Below are 16,293 nucleotides of genomic sequence, written 5' to 3'. Positions count from 1 at the left end.
CTACAGCCAGATAAGTTGTCCTAGGGGAGATAGACCACCATATATCCTCTCTCTCAAACACCCTCTTCCAGTTTAGAGTGGGGTAGCGAAGCATCTTTTAAGATCTGTGTGGTTCTGTGTGTGTGTGTGTGTATGTGTGTGTGTTTTCTGTGACTGGGGGTGGGTACAGAAGTGCTGAGCTCAGCTTGGCTTTAGGCCAGGGGAAGACTCTGTGCCCCGAGCCAGAGAAGTTTCTCCTCAGACAATGATACTTAATTAATCCCTTTTTCCTGGATTGTGTCAACAATGCCTGGATTAGCACTTTCTCTAATTCTCTCTGTGCTGGGAGAGAATAGAGTATTGGCTAAGACACATCAACTGAGATATAAAGACACTATCAGATGCCATTTAGGCTCTAATTTCTACATATCCTCTACATCAATGGATACCATTACAAACTAGCTATACAATGAGTGACAGAAGCCCATTGTCTGTCTTTTTAAGATCTTAATACATGGAAAGAAGATGGCCGATACAAAAGACCATTTTCATATCTGTTATGTCCAGTATAAATAGTAACATGCAATGACATGACATTAATACCATGAAATGAATAGGATGAATCACATTAGAAAGGGCTCCAAAGTTAAATGCAGGGATTAGGGATAAAACCCAAACTGACATAAGGTGATTTTGACTCTCTCCTCCATTGTCTGTTTTCTGATACTTATGCATATGTCTGCATCCCTCTATCTTATCTTTATGAGTTACTCGTCTTTTTCTTTGTGTTTCCCATGTGTCTTCTACCCTTACCCTCCCAAGACACTTTCTCTCGTCTTTTCCTGCCACACTAGAGACAGGAAATGTTATGTGATTGAAATTTGTATGCCAGACGCAGAGAGTTAAACCCACATAATCTCCTTTCACATTACACACACACACACACACACACACACACACACACACACACACACACACACACACACACACACACACACACACACACACACACACACACACACACACACACACAGTCTATCCACTCTGTGATCGCACTACCGTGGGAGGCCGGTATCCGACTTCCCTGGTTCTTATGTACATGTGGGTGTGCAGTGGAAGGAGAGATCGGGGAGCCAGGCAGAAGTGCATTATTGTAGACAGGACACGGGTGGCTGGTCTGGGTGAAAGATGCTCAGGTGCAAAGGTGTTTGGATGTAACCCAGGGAGTGCGTGCGTGCGTGCGGTGCGTGCGTGCGTGCGTGCGTGCGTGCGTGCGTGCGTGCGTGCGTGCGTGCGTGCAAGGTCAAAGGGATAGAGAGGTTAATGTTCAATGACTGCCTCAGTTCTTGATGTCAAACTGATGTCAGGTGTGCTGTGCAGGAAAAGGATGTGATCGCTGCTCGATGCACGGCAGACATTCTGAGGAGGTAGAGAGTCATTGTTCTCCTGCCTACAAGCTAAAATTGGAGCAGATCCTCTGTGTTCAAAAATCTGAATTCAGGTCAAGTTCAATCCATCCTACCGTTCGAATCCATGTCAATCACTCTCACAGTCTGCTAGGCTGACTGATCTGCACTTTCAGTACCACGGAGAGCACCACAAAATCTACTGCTGGGTTAGGAACACATGGAAGTGTTTCCATACCGAGCAAAAAAGGAGAAAGCTATTAGCAGATGATACCAGTGACCTGCTTCTCTCTGATGACAAATGCTATTTTTAGAAGCAGAATATGTTCATCACAAAAACAATTTACTCGAGTTGTAAAAGCCCTCGTGGAAGGAACAATATCACTGTATACTATTTTTTGTTCAGAATCCTATCATCCTTTCACATCACAAAATAATGTTGTCCATCAGACTAGTGGTTCCTAGCCTTTTTTGTCCAGTGCACCCCAAAAAGCTCAACCAAATGTTTATTTGCACCCTTATACACCCTTGATAGATGGAATGGCCTTCATGGAATTGTTTGATGGTATTGATGGTAAACAGTGGTCATCGTGGATCAGTGGCTGCACATTATCCTGAAATCTTTAGGTATTTAGGCTCTTTTTTTTTGGGGAGGGGTTGTTTTCAATTTTTCATTCATTCATAGTACTACCACTTGGAATGGCAGCAGCTGGAATGTGTCAAAACAGAAAATAGATGTGTCATCTATTTTGAACTTTATGCTCACTTGCTAACTATTTTCGTGTAGAATTGGTGTTGAGGCATGCAGTTAGCTGTTGTAGCTTGCCATTTAGTGGTTAAAGATTTAAAAAAAAAAAAAAAACAGATCAGATGATCTTATGTTTATTTCTCTTATCAAATCATAATCTTTATTTTTTGTTTAGTTTGTTTAGACCTACCCCACAATCTTTCCAGGTATTCCCTGGTAACTGCAGAAGTAACCCCAAGGATAAAAGTACCCCCAGCAGGGAATTACTGCTTTTTACTATAGGTTCCCAAATGTTTGGCTTTTGCCCCCTTAAAATGAAGAAACATCGACGTACTACCCCTCTTCAACCTCTTGTGACCAATTTAATAAAAGGGAATTTTTTTCCTTCTTTTATGGGAATCATTTCTAAAGGCCTAAAGAGGTAAAACTATCCAGTAATTCAAAGATTTGTGGAAAGTCTAATAAATAAATAATTTGTGTCACAGAAATATGCCTTTTCTCTTTTCCTAGTCTGTTAATCGCCCCCCAACTCCTTCTGCAGCTGTCTGAATCGCCAGATTGGAAACCACCACTTGCTCCCAATATGCTCTAAAACTAAATAATCTGTTTAAAAATAAAACTTTTAACCAATTTAAATCATCAAAATGGCTTCAAACTATTCAAAACAGCTCAGATGCAACAACTCATACTCATATAGCAGCATCTTATGATGCGATGGCTAATCGCTTTGTCCTATGGTATGAATTCAGGTCACTGAGTTCACATGTATACAAATACATGCACGCAAAGACACATGTGAACAACCAGACAGAAGCGAGCCCTGGTCTACACTGCACGGGTTTTGGCCTCCAGCGGAAAGACCATCATGACGACACCAACAATGTGTCTTATAGCAGTGATGGTTTAGAGTTTGATGTCAAAACATCAAAATGGAATGAGGAAGGATGAGAGTGTGACAAAATGGAAGTGAAGCATCTACCAAAAACTACCCACATTTTGTCACTTGGCATATAGGATTCCTATGGCTGCAGCTGTTGGTCATGTGTGATATGACATTGGAGAGCTGTAATTTATTGTTGGACAATAGTGGACTTTTATAGTTTTCCTCTTTATTTGGGCAACATCTAGCCTCAGTTAGTTATCAGAGTCCTTTCATAGCTCCAGGCTCCCTTTCCACCCTTTCCCCAGCAGAGAAAGAAGGAGCGGCAACTCATCCAATCACGAACTGTATTTGGATTTCTTTTATCAAGCCTGGAAGCATTGAATTCAATAAAGAAGGTCAAAGTGATTGAGGGTGAAACCCTCACAAACATCTTTCCTGTCCCCTGAACTTCTTGCAATCTTTTTCTATCTTGTTTCACTTTTCTTTTTGCTTGTGTTTCCTTTTGACTTAAATCTTTCTTTGCTGTACACGCAAATACATTTGCACCTTTTTTCCTGTTTTTGCAGTGGATATGAAAATGGAGTATGAATATGTATGCTGGAGATGCAAGGATATTGCCTATGGTGAACCGCTATGCATAATGCAGCTTTTTCTGTCTCATCTACATTCATTCAGAAACACACACACACACACACACACAAACACACAGAGATTCATACCATCACGTGCATAGAAAAACAGGGCTATAAATCCGTCTCCTTCTCCCTCCCGCTCTCACTCTCTTTCCTTCAAACACACACACACACACACACACACACAAAGTCATATAAATACATTTCAGATTACATACGTTCATAATGGCAAGTAGATTTTTTTATTTCGTGAACCATGTAGCACAACAGATAACAGCACACAAAACATTCAGGCCAAATAACTTAACAGCTGAAGCATTGAAGTAAGTGGCAATACAGTCTTTGCAGTGATGCTACAGAAAAATGTCAGAACATAAAAGGCAAAAGATATGATCATATTTGATAGAGGGTGCTACTCATTAACTATATACTGACTCTAGATTGAGATATGCATTAGGGTTGCATGACAATGCGTTTCTGCTTTTGTGTGCAGTTAGAAAGGAAATAATTTCTAACATGGTGTCACATCACAGGGAGAAACGCTGTAGTCAAGAAAAAAAACTGCATGGCATGATATTAGAGATGTGAATATACTATACACTATGCATGCAAACACACACACACATAAGGGGGGCGGGGGGTGCGGGTGGTAAACAACCCCTATCCCCAGTTTATGCAGTGTCAGTAAAATATTAGGCAGCCATTTCAGCGTTTGGAAATTCACATCTCCCACTTCAAAAGGATGATTTCCGTTGTTGAAGTGAGTGTCAGATTTGTAGAGATGTGTTTTTTTCCTACTCTCCCTCAGAGACAGGGCCATAAATCGTAGTAAGCAGAACAGGAAATAGTGAAATACAGAGGTGATTGTTGGATTCTTTTGTCATTCAAGACATGACCATCAATCTTTCTCCGTGCGTAATGGAGAGGGCACCGGGCTACCGGACACTACTCTTGTGCGTAAAACCTGTTGAGTGAGCGGTCCAAATCCACTTCTGTCTGTGAAAGCTTAGTGAAATAACGACGTTGTTGCTGTGGGCTTTAAGATCTACAGATGTGTGATGATAAACATTCAGACCTTCCGGAACGTTGTTTTTTTGAGAGTGATGCGTGCCAAGTGAATAGGCTAAAAGCAAGATTATCCCTCTTACCAAGTCATTTCGTACGCTTATAAAATCCTATTCTACTAAAGCGCCAAGAATGTTTTTTTCTGTTTCGATAAAAAAAGAAGCTTTAATGCGCCTTCAAACCAATACCACAACTGAAGTGATCATCTACACCAATGGGCCGACGTGTTCGTGTGTTGAGACCGCATGACGTGTTCAGATGGCCGTGTTTGAGCCGCACAGGTCAGCTGCCAAACGCAGAGCGCCAACACTTGACAATGAAAGCAAGCTTTGCTCGCCAGAGCACAACGAGGGAGGCGAGTTAACCTGAGAGTGACATGTAGCTGTTATACTGTGGAGCAGTGTGTGTCTCTCTCCAAGAAAAGTGACAGGTGGTGCAGCCACAACGGGACTCGAGCCGGAGAAATAAGACATATAGTGGGTCACCTTTCATGTTTTGATCTAATGTGACTTTTTGGAAATGGACATGTGCGTCATGGATACATTGTAGGTGAATTCCATCCAAATTATTAATTTCAGTTCGGTATGACTGTGTGAACTTTACACACACATCTTAATATGTAGGTCTGATGTTGGCACGATTATGTAGTGAAGTTACGCTAAGGCACTTTATTGCATCCGTGGAACTAGAAAAACAACAAAACTCCCACGCATATACCATCTCCCCCTCCACGTTCTGCACAGTCATCTGTACAAATCACTTTTTTTCTTTCAATCAAGACAAAAACAGGGAATCTTGAACTGTATGTCACACAACACACCTCCCAGTCCCCGAACAAACACCAATTCACCCAGATTTTACACCGTGATAGGCTATTTAAAGATAGAGGCAGGGAGGTGGGAAGAAAACTCCGAAGTTGTTGTCATACTATCAGCCACTAAAGCTTCAGTTGTCAAATCCAGACGCAAGATCTCTGAGTGCATCGTGCGGGTGTAGCCTAGTAGCCACCATAATCTGACTCATACCGCAATTACTGGGCTCCCCCTCCAAGCACTTCTCCTCTAGTCTGTATCTGTTTTGATTCCAAAATTACACACAGCCCGTCGTCTGCAACAACGCCGCAGATCAGCGGCTCAGGCCGGTCTATACAGGAGTCCCTTGTAAAGGAATGAGAAAATACAGGTGACCTTACAACAAATCAGTTTCCCAAACTACCCTTCAGTTCAAACGTATTGAAATAGTGCTGAATTTCGTGTGTTATTTACTGAAATCAAAAAAAAAAGTACTGACATTAAATGGTGTGAGTGTCAACATCCCATCTTATCAGATTGCTTAAAGACAAGAAAAACACGATGTTTAGTCCATCAAATGCTCAAATAAAAATAAAGTGCAGACACAAAATAAGAGCCAACGTGTTTTACATCTCTGCAGGAACACCGTAAGTCAACACAGTCAATGTTCAGTTTAACGTGGAGTGTGTGCTGCAGGAGGCCTGTAGACCGAAACTGGATAAAACCGGAATCACATTAATTGATGAAATAATTATAGCAAGAGCTCTCACTTCATCTCGATCACTCCACGGCATTTCCCCTTAAAATCTGTACAAATACTGATTGCATTTCTACAAATTCCAGAACAAAGCGACTGTCGTTTTTTGACTAATTTAGAAATATACTAATTGTAATAATTATTTAAGCCTTTTCCTATTTCACAGGCCCTCTTCTGGCCTATGTCAGGCCTGAAAGTAGATCCCCACACAGCCCTCAGCAGAGTTTTTCTCAATTTTTTTTTTTTTTTTTTTTACATAAAATGACAAGCAACCTCCAAAATCATGACAAAGAAGAATGAGTGTATGCTTCCCCCCTCCTCTCCCTCTATCTATTCATCTATCCATCCATCCCTCTCCCCCTCCTCTCCGCACTCATGGGTGCAGGTGTGCTGATATGCAGCCAAACCAAAGCAACAAACGGCCAGTAATAACCTAATGCATGTCAAATTAATGACAGAAAAAAAGAGAAAGAAAAATACTAAATTCTCTTAAAATAATGTAGCGGTGTGGTCTACAACATATTTTCATACCGATGTATAAAAATAAGCAGAGACTTGTGTGCCATTCAAGGAGGCGCGGCCGAGCCAGGAAAATACGCAGTACTAATGCATATGCATGTATGATAATAGACCTACCTTCCCACCTTAAAATAAAGTTGATTAAAAGTTATGCATATCTAAAATACACAGCAGCCACATGAGACAACAAATCACAGTCGATTCGTGCAAAATGAGCGGAACATGGCGTTGAAAAACAACGGAAAATGGAAGTTTGTTTTCCACTGCGTTATCTACATCTCTCCCATCTCAAGCACTCTTTCCGCTCCAGTGGCTGTTTGCAGCCCCCAACCCTCCTCCCCTCACTACACACACACACACACACACACACACACACATACACACTCTCACACGCGCGCACACGCGCACGCACACACACACACACACACACACACACACGTAGTACATCTCGTTCAGTCACGGGACAGGGCGATGTACAGCGTGTATAATCGAAATAGACCCTGTAATCCAATTACATACAACAAAAACAAGCCCAGAAGTCCTCGCTGCAGCTGCAGCCTGGCAGAGGGCACTGCCAAGGCCAATGATGGAGACCAGGAACATGAAACACGCGTACTATCCATAATCATAAACAAATTCTTAAGATTATTTCAAATGTGTTAACTATAAGGCTTATAACCAGGCATCTTACGGACCCGTGTGTATAAGAAAAACGGATGAAATTGAAGTGAAAAATAAAATGTTTTCCTCCGTTGTGTGGTTGTTACAAAGTGATAGAAATTCACAAGAAATAAAAGAACAGATCATTGTATATTTAAAAGGCAAACTGAATCATTATCTTCCATCTGCAGTATTAAGAGCGAAGGCAATCAGTAGAATCTGGTGCCACAGAAAATGGTGGCTGAATAATTAGACCAGGGATGATAACAACTGAGTCTGCATACACTGGCTGACACCCCTACATCTTATCAAAGAAAACAAACCGTAATATATGGCCTCGTCTTTTAAATATCCAACTGGGGCACATTATCTACAAATTAAAAGCCAGCGCTCAATAGCCCCAGCATCAGTTCACACGTCTCCCATAAAATGTATTGACCCTTGTTGCCACACAGTCGCACACACACTTCAAAACACAAATACACGGACAGAAATTAGTGTTTATGCACTATTTTAGTACTATTTCCAAAAATCATCTGATAAAAAGGAAGCTTTAACCCCTAGGGATCCCCCTCCTCTCCCCCCTCCCTTTCCGCGCACGCACACGCGCACACACACACACACAGACAAACACACACACTAACATTTTATTTGTGTTTTGGGACAGGGCAAAAAGTCAGCAAATACATTAAACTTCTCTGCCCCTTTGGACTTTTGCGAGTAAACAGCCTACAGCTGTGGCCAACATCAGCGCTCGAGGTCGCCTGTCTACCCGTGCGCGCGCCTGCAGATCCTTATCAGCCTCTCCTCCTATTCAACAGCCTCCATATTCACGACACCTCCACATATTCATCATGCAAAATGCAAATGCCGTTGTCTTTTTCATCTTAACGAACGCAGTGTGCACTTTTGAGATCTAGTATGTGTTTTCTCACTGTTCGTCCAAATTGAATGCATATTGATGTTATGCTCATAAGCCTTTTTTGATCATTTTTAATCATATTATCAGCTGATCATTATGAGACACTGAGAACGCAAGATACATCCGAGCACTCGTTCATGAGGAAAATGAACGCAGATCAGAAAAACATAATTTCAAAACATTAAGAAAAAGTTACCAGTCTTCCTCGAAAGGTGATTTAGAGTTTGACTTGACATATCTACCCCTCCTTTGTGAATCTAATCAATTCAATCCAACATCATTTATCAACCTGGCAAGCTAATAAACACGCACAGTCAACTTCAGCATTGCACTGGAGGAGACAGCATGCAGATAAGCAACACTGGAAGAGACACATTTCCAACGTACCTTCTTGCAAAGAATACAGCAGAAGTAAAGTTACAAGCCACATGCCATTAAAAGCAGTTATATTTCACAGGAATGTTGTGCAGTCCCCCAAGAAGAGTGCACGGCGCAGCAGTCGGCCAGGCGAGTCTCCGTGCTGGACTGGTTCTGCTAATACTCCCCGGCGGTCTCTCCAGCCCTGGTCCCACACTCTCCAGCGCCGAGAAACGAGCCGCGGAGAAAGTACCGCCTCTGCTCCTTGTTCTCTCCTCCCCTTACCGGGACAGGCTGCTGTCGCCCCACCCCCGGTATCCTAATGATGCGGCGTGATGGAGAGGTGAGCTATACGCACTAATGGGGGACCAAAAGGAAACCACTGGGACCTCTGTATTACGCGCACTGGATAGATGGTTTTATCCGACAACTTCGTGGACTCCCAATAACAAAGTTCAAAATGTCCTGTCATACAAGTCATTTAAATGTTGTTTTTATGAAAAGAAGTTTAAAAAAAAAAAACGTTGGGGGAAATGCCTGTGCGTATTTCCCATGCAAATCAACTCCATAATTTCCATAAATCAGTTGTCATTGCAGTAGTGGTGCGAGCACATAGTTAAAGTTAAACCAACAGAATGGGCCATTGTAAAGTAACAGAACATGGGCATCTATTAGTGCGAAGTCCAGGTGGAGAGAAGAGAAGGAGCGCAGAGAAGCTGCAGCCTCCGTTTCATTCAAGGGGAAAGTGGGAATGTGCTCTGCGCTGCGCACCTGCGTGTTACTACCATAGACACTCGTAGCGCTCAAATCACTTGTCTTCATAACAGATTGAATAGGCCTAATTTTGATAAAAACACAGCACGAGCAATTATCTACAATCAACCTCATTTAAAAGATGTGCATACTGTGATCGATATGGTCAATGAATTCATTAAATTCGATCTGTGAATCTCGCTCTTTGACTTTCTCTCTCTCTCTCACACACACACACAAACACAAAAAAACGCGCGCGCGCGCTGATCAGTCTTCTTTCTTGGTAACTGACTCGAGGACAGTCTGACTCTTAACAAAACTTCCTGTACTTTCATCTACCTAAACCATTTAGTTATATTAACAATATATCTAAAAATATTTACATACATATGGCCTAATGAATAGTAGCAACATCTTTAAGAATACTGTGAGTTAAACAGGCTGTAACAACAGGAGTTAAGAAGCCTCCAAGTTCTGCAGTCACACAAGCCTGATTTACATGTGTTTACACTGCCGCTTAGCACCTGCCAGGACAGAATCTAAACATCCGATTTCACACTACCCTATTAAGTGTGTATGTTTTAAATATTCAAAATAGTGCATCAAAAGACTGATCTGACACAAAAATAATCCCTAACAAGTTTTGGGCCATTATATTTCACTCTAAATCAATTATTAGAGAAAAACAATCAACTGACCTCCATAGCCTCTTTTTTTAAGATTTTAACACTGCATGGGTTCAAAGCTGTCTCATTCAACCCTCTCCTCTTTACTGTCATTCAGTTCCAACTTCCAGTCCAATCAACACACAATACACTAAATACCAAAGCACAGCTGATTGTTGTTCATCCATTTCAGACCAACTGTGGAAACTCTACTCGTTTACTCTACTCAGTCACACTACTTATCCGACATTGAACACCTTAAACTTGACATGACCTCTGCAATTAATATTTCTGTGTCTCTCTCAGTGATATAATGTGGCATTTGGAGTGTCGTAACCAAAAGTAGTCCTGGTTGAGGAACGGAGCTGAGGCAAGCTGTGGCCTCTCGCACTCCCACTGAAGAGCCGCTGTAGTGTGGCAGGCAAGGCAGCACACTCTGCCTCCACTCTCTTATTATGTAACAGGTGGAAACACACACACCCACGCACCCTCTATGTCTTTCTCTCTCTTTTAAACAGAACCACAAACACCGCACAATGACAGGGACACATTTAGAGTGTGCACAGAAGCACTTCCATTACACATTCTGTACATCCAGATGTGTACTCTAAAATTACTTTCATACTGTAGATGAACACGTTCAGCTCTCTGCACCTCCGGCAGCCACTAACCATAGCCCAGGTTTAAAAGTGCAGCGTGTCATGTATGGTGAGGGAAACTCTTGTTTAGAAACCCTCTAAGGGAATATGATCTGTCTCAGCATCAAGTATTTCTCCTCTCCCAATGACAAACTGGTCATATAACAGCACCCAACACCTTGACACTCAAACCAAGTTCCTCAAAGGGCTCCACCCTGCAGGCCTGTATGGTGACACACGAAGGACTCGGTCAGGACTTCAAAAGGCAGAGTGGCAAGCTGGTTAGGGGGCTGATGTGAGTCGGCCTGACAGCACCAAGCAGGTTGTACTGTATGTCAGCCAGTGATCATCATGGAGGCTGACAGGCTGAGCTCGGCCAGCCAGGCCGGAGAAAAGGCAAGCAGTTCCCAGACAGCTCTAGCGACTGTCACCGAGGACAGTACCCAGGACAGGCTGCCACCACACCACTAAAAAAACCACAGCACCATGTGAGTCATCTCCATCACTCTGCTATGTCGTTGCCTGGAGATAGGGAAGGAGATAGGAAATGAGTGAGAGAGTTTGTTGACTGAGGAAGAAAATGGGTGAGCAGGGCAGCAAAGAAAAAGACAGCAGAGGGAGGGGTGAGGGGCACAGAGAGAGTGATGAGGCGGATAAGTTAATGTGGATGTTAATGTTAATGCTCAGACAATCAAAGCTCCCCCTCAGGCCCCGACATGCTAGGATCATATTAGCGCTAATGTATCCAGTATTAATGTACAGCCCCCCAGCCCAATAAAACCATAGCAAGGTCAGAATTAGGAGAGGAATAGGGCACATGGTACTTCTGCTTAGCTCATGTGCAAGGGCACAGGGATCGGACTGAGAACAAGGAGAGAGCTGCAGGAATATGAGCCGATGGTGGTGGATTATGGTTGGAGGAGCTGGAAGAGGCAAATCACTCGATGATGGGTCAAATGGAGGAGTTATGTTCCTTTAAAACAGCATCATGGCAGTTAAAACGGACTAAGCAAAAAAACTGCAGTTTGTGTTAAGTGTCAGTGCTAAACACGCTCAAAGCCAAGCAATGTGCTGCAGAACTCCTTTACCTTAGTTGTGGCCACCTAGCTACCTCTGCATGCCGCTGTGTATGAACGAGCCTCTGCATTAGCCTAATATGAATCACACACCACCGTGCCGCAGTACATTAACGCCAGGAAAGCGCCCACCAATGGAGTGTGTTTGCCTTTAAACCAAGCATGCGTGATTGTTGTGGCAGATGTGTACGAGCTTATCAGCACATCAGAGAATGTGTGTGTGAGCATGTGTCTACATGGCAGCAAAGCGCAGGACATGTATTTCTGGCTGCTCTCCTACCCTACAGTCGGGTGTGCATGCACATGTATTTGGGAGTGCGTTTGCTTGAGTGTGTACGTGCTTGCGTATGTGTGTTTTTGCAGGAGTACGTGCATGTGCACACGAGACATCAAGGGGTGTTAATTTATTCAAATGAGCTGGGGAGGATAACGAGAGGATGGGGTGAGGGGCGGAGGTGGTGTGTAGGGGGGGCACCTTCTTCAGCTGGAGGTTCATCTCTCCATCTCTCTCTTTTTTTCTCCCTACTTGTTTTTTCACATTTGCAAATGAGATTATTTGCATGGCTGAGAAGGAGGGAGGCAAGGGAGATGGGGGAGAAAGACTATGACATTGAAAAAAGAGAAAGAAAAAACATTGGAGATGGCGAACGACGCGATTCTGAGGCAGACAGAACGCCCGCAGACAAAAACATACTGTGCCAGCCCGATACCACCACTTCCAAGATGGCTGCCGCTGGAGGTGTCCTCTGTGGGACCAACGTAGAGACCCGTTGCTCTGGCTCTGGAGTGGGTGACACACAAACACATTTTCTGACTTTTACTGTGTTCCTCAAGCATAACAAAGGACAATGGAATTTGAAAAGCTCAGTAAAGGATTAACATGTATCATTTGAATTTGAATATATTAAAGACTAAGTCAGATGAATATGGTTGTGGCTTGTAGAGAGATATTGATCAGAGATATCTAGTGACACCCAGTGGTTACAATTAAAGATGTTATCATTAGAAGATCATACAATGGCGAATTCCCTACATGGGCTGGTCTATGGTCTATGTTTTCAGTGGGGAAAACTTATTGATGACTCCCATTTCAAAGTGTTGGCCTGCTGATCAATTCTTTCTCTCTTTAAAGAAAGTTGGTTCTCCAAAGAGTTTGGATCACTGAAGTGTGTTACTTGTAAAATATTTGCTAAATGTTGATTTAAATGAAAAAATAATGATACCAGCCAACTTTAAACCACTGTCACAGTAAACAATATATACAGTTGTGTTCAGAATAATAGCAGTCCAACATCACTAACCTCATAAATCAAAATTTTGGTAGAAGCGATATTTCTACATGGCAAATAATTTACTAGTAAGTGTTGTAGAGTCATAGAAAACCAACAGACCCAACAGTCATGACATGCATGCTGCTCATTCTGTGTAATTTAATCTGTAATTGAAAGGGGCATGTTCAAAATAATAGCAGTGTTGTGTTCACTTAGTGAGGTGATTGATTCTGTGAAGACACAGGCGTCAATTATGGCCCATATTTAAGGAAGTAAGGAAGCAAATGTTGTGCATGCTGGTTATAGTGCATTTCACACTGAAATACTCAGCAAATGGGTCGTTCCATCCATTGCTTCTGAGGAACAGTGGACTTTGATAAAAAAGTTGATTGGAGAGGGGAAAAAATATAAAGAAGTGCAAAAAAATGATTTCAAATGCCTTGAAATGGCATCCAAAGCCTGAACGACGTGGGAAAAAACGGTCAACTACCATTCAAATGGATCGAAGAATAGCCAAAATGGCAAAGGCTCAACCAATGATCAGCTCCAGGAAAATCAAAGAAGACATAAAGTTACCCGTGAGTACTGTTACGATCAGAAGAGGGCTATGTGAAGCAAAGCTATCAGCTAGAAGCCCCCGCAAAGTCCCATTGCTGAAAAAAAGACATGTACTGAAGAGGTTGAAATTTGCCAAAGGACACATTGACTGGCCAAAGGAGAATTATGTGGACTGATGAGAGCAAAATTGTTCTTTTTGGGTCTAGGGGCCGCAGACAGCTTGTCCGACGACCCCCATGCACTGAATTGAAGCCACAGTACTGTGAAGACAGTAAAGCATGGTGGTGCAAAAATCATGTTATGGGGATGTTTCTCATACTGTGGTGTTTAGCCAATTTATCGCATACCAGGGATCATGGATCAGTTTCAAAACATCAAAATACTTGAAGAGGTCATGTTGCCTTATGCTGAAGAGGAAATGCCTTTGAAATGGGTCTTTCAACAAGACAATGACCCAAAACACACCAGTAAGCGAGCAAAGTCTTGGTTCCAGATGAACAAGATTGATGTTATGGAGTGGCCAGCCCAATCCCCAGACCTCAATCCCATAGGTGACATCAAAAATGGTGTTTCTGAGGCAAAACCCAGTAATGCAGAGGAATTGTGGACATTCCAGTGCAATGGTCCTGGGCTGGAATACCTGTTCACAGGTGCCAGAAGTTGTCAACTCCATGCAACACAGATGTGAAGCAGTTCTCAGAAATAATGGTTATGCAACTAAATATTAGTGCAGTGATTCAAAGTAAAGCAAACCCTCAGTTTATACAGTAAATGTTTGAGTTTGTAAAGAAAAATGCAAATACTGCTATTTTTTTGAACATACAACATTTTTTGGTCTGTTACATTACATTAAGACAACAATAAACTGATGCGTAAGAGAGAGAAAGAAAGAAAGAATGAAAGAAAGAAAGAAAGAGTTGGCAGGTGTGAAAGGATGTTGTTCCCACACTAACACTCCTGTACCTGCTTACTGCTTAACCTGTTACACACTAGGGCTGCACAATTAATCGCAATTTTATCGAAATCACAATATGAACTAGTGCAATATCCAAATCGCACGTATCCTACAGACTAAAGAAAAAAGTCTTTGTTTGGTACAGATCCTTGCAAAAACATCACACTTCAATAATTTATTTTTATATATATATATATATATATATATATATATATATATATATATGTAGATTTTTCAATGGAAATGAGAATAATGATACAAAAATTATCATTGCCTCCAATATCGTGATCGATCCAATATCAATTAGATATTTTCCTAATATCGTGCAGCCCTATACACACAAGCATACATAAGCCCACAAACACACAAAACACACTCACAAATACAAACAATAAAATGAATGGACATAGACGTTAAAAACATGTTGCTTCACAACAGATAAAAGCTAATTTGAGCCTTATATTCTTCAGTTTCTAAAACTACAAGAATATCAAACTGAACTTAAAAGAAACTGGGTGATTGTGTGGTGACTATGACAACAATGTTTGCCTTTGTTGCATTAAAGCATGCAGTGACCAAGGCCAGAAGAGACGACACTGACGTTTATTTGAAGGACCATCCATTTCATACTCCATATCTTTCTGGTTCTTTACAAATTCAATGAAAAGACCGAAACCAACAATGGATTAATCTTACTAGCACTGTGGCTGTGCAGCCTGAGCCTGATACTGTAGCTTCCTCTGTGCCAGAACTTCATCAACTTCAAAATACATCAGTGAGCCACAATGTTGAACTTGCTGACATGTTCATTCATTACCACGACCATGAACACAAACACTGCAGTGGATTTTGAGTAGATCCCTCGTACGAGTCAGGTAAATGGTGAGTCCTCAGCTGAAGATAGTCCTCAACAAATACATAACACAATAAACTCCTGTTTAAGTAGTGTTTTGTTAAAAACTACCATGCCCAGTTGATTATTAAAAAAAATAAACTATACATTCCTGACCTGTTTTTAAAGATTTAATCACTCACAGACAGTTTTGGGTCTTGAAAAGCATTGAGAGGGACTAAAGCTCAGCTGGTTTCGAGGAAGTTGAAGATTTTCATGAGATTTAAAAAAAAAAAAAAAAAAAAAAAAGAGTGAAGGATACAGCCAAATGAGAAGGACAAATTAATGTATATGTTTAATGACCAGTTGGTGATATTGCTTGAAGGCCAGCAACATTTGGTCAGCTATGACACATGTCATCTGCACTTTGAGAGCAACTTGAGATGACGAAGAAAAACTACACTACAGGTGCATAATTAAAATTGCTATATATTATAATATTTAGAAAAACTCAACACAGTCACACCAACTAGAAGAGTAGCAGTCACAAAGTTTGGAACAACCAGCAGAGAAACATTATGTATCTTTGTTGTCAATCGCTTGTCATGAAGTGTGAAGGTTAGGCTACTTTGTCAACACCCTGCCTTTAAACATGTTCCATGCGTGCAAGGAAAACACATTTCATCAGCTTTCCACCGGTATTTTTCCCTCTGTCTCAGCATTGTCAGATACCAGTAGCCATCCTAAATGCTTATGGGAACAGTAACTGATCAGGCCTCCCACACCTGTCCAGCATCTAGTGTGCATTTGTTTCTGTGTTCTCCAA

At 41.8% G+C, this 16,293-nt stretch overlaps 1 protein-coding gene across 4 annotated transcripts in view; it reads right to left on the bottom strand.

Annotated features, from left to right (window-relative positions):
* The window catches only part of LOC120547701 (Down syndrome cell adhesion molecule-like protein 1 homolog), a 111,147-nt gene extending 98,549 nt beyond the window's left edge, over positions 1–12,598 (bottom strand). For 2 of the 4 annotated variants that reach the window (XM_039783313.1, XM_039783302.1), the window contains exon 1: positions 8,750–8,985. In XM_039783313.1, the coding sequence (XP_039639247.1) occupies positions 8,750–8,792 (43 nt within the window). In that variant the 5' untranslated portion in view covers positions 8,793–8,985. Of the gene's footprint in view, positions 1–8,749; positions 8,986–12,545 lie in introns of those variants that run through there. The other 2 variants (XM_039783271.1, XM_039783263.1) reach the window with 2 other exon arrangements.
* Positions 12,599–16,293: the final 3,695 nt, after the last annotated feature.

The sequence above is a fragment of the Perca fluviatilis genome, chromosome 2 (assembly GCF_010015445.1).
Source record: "Perca fluviatilis chromosome 2, GENO_Pfluv_1.0, whole genome shotgun sequence".
In the NCBI taxonomy this organism is placed as follows: domain Eukaryota; kingdom Metazoa; phylum Chordata; class Actinopteri; order Perciformes; family Percidae; genus Perca; species Perca fluviatilis.
This window is presented reverse-complemented; position numbering and strand designations above follow the sequence as displayed.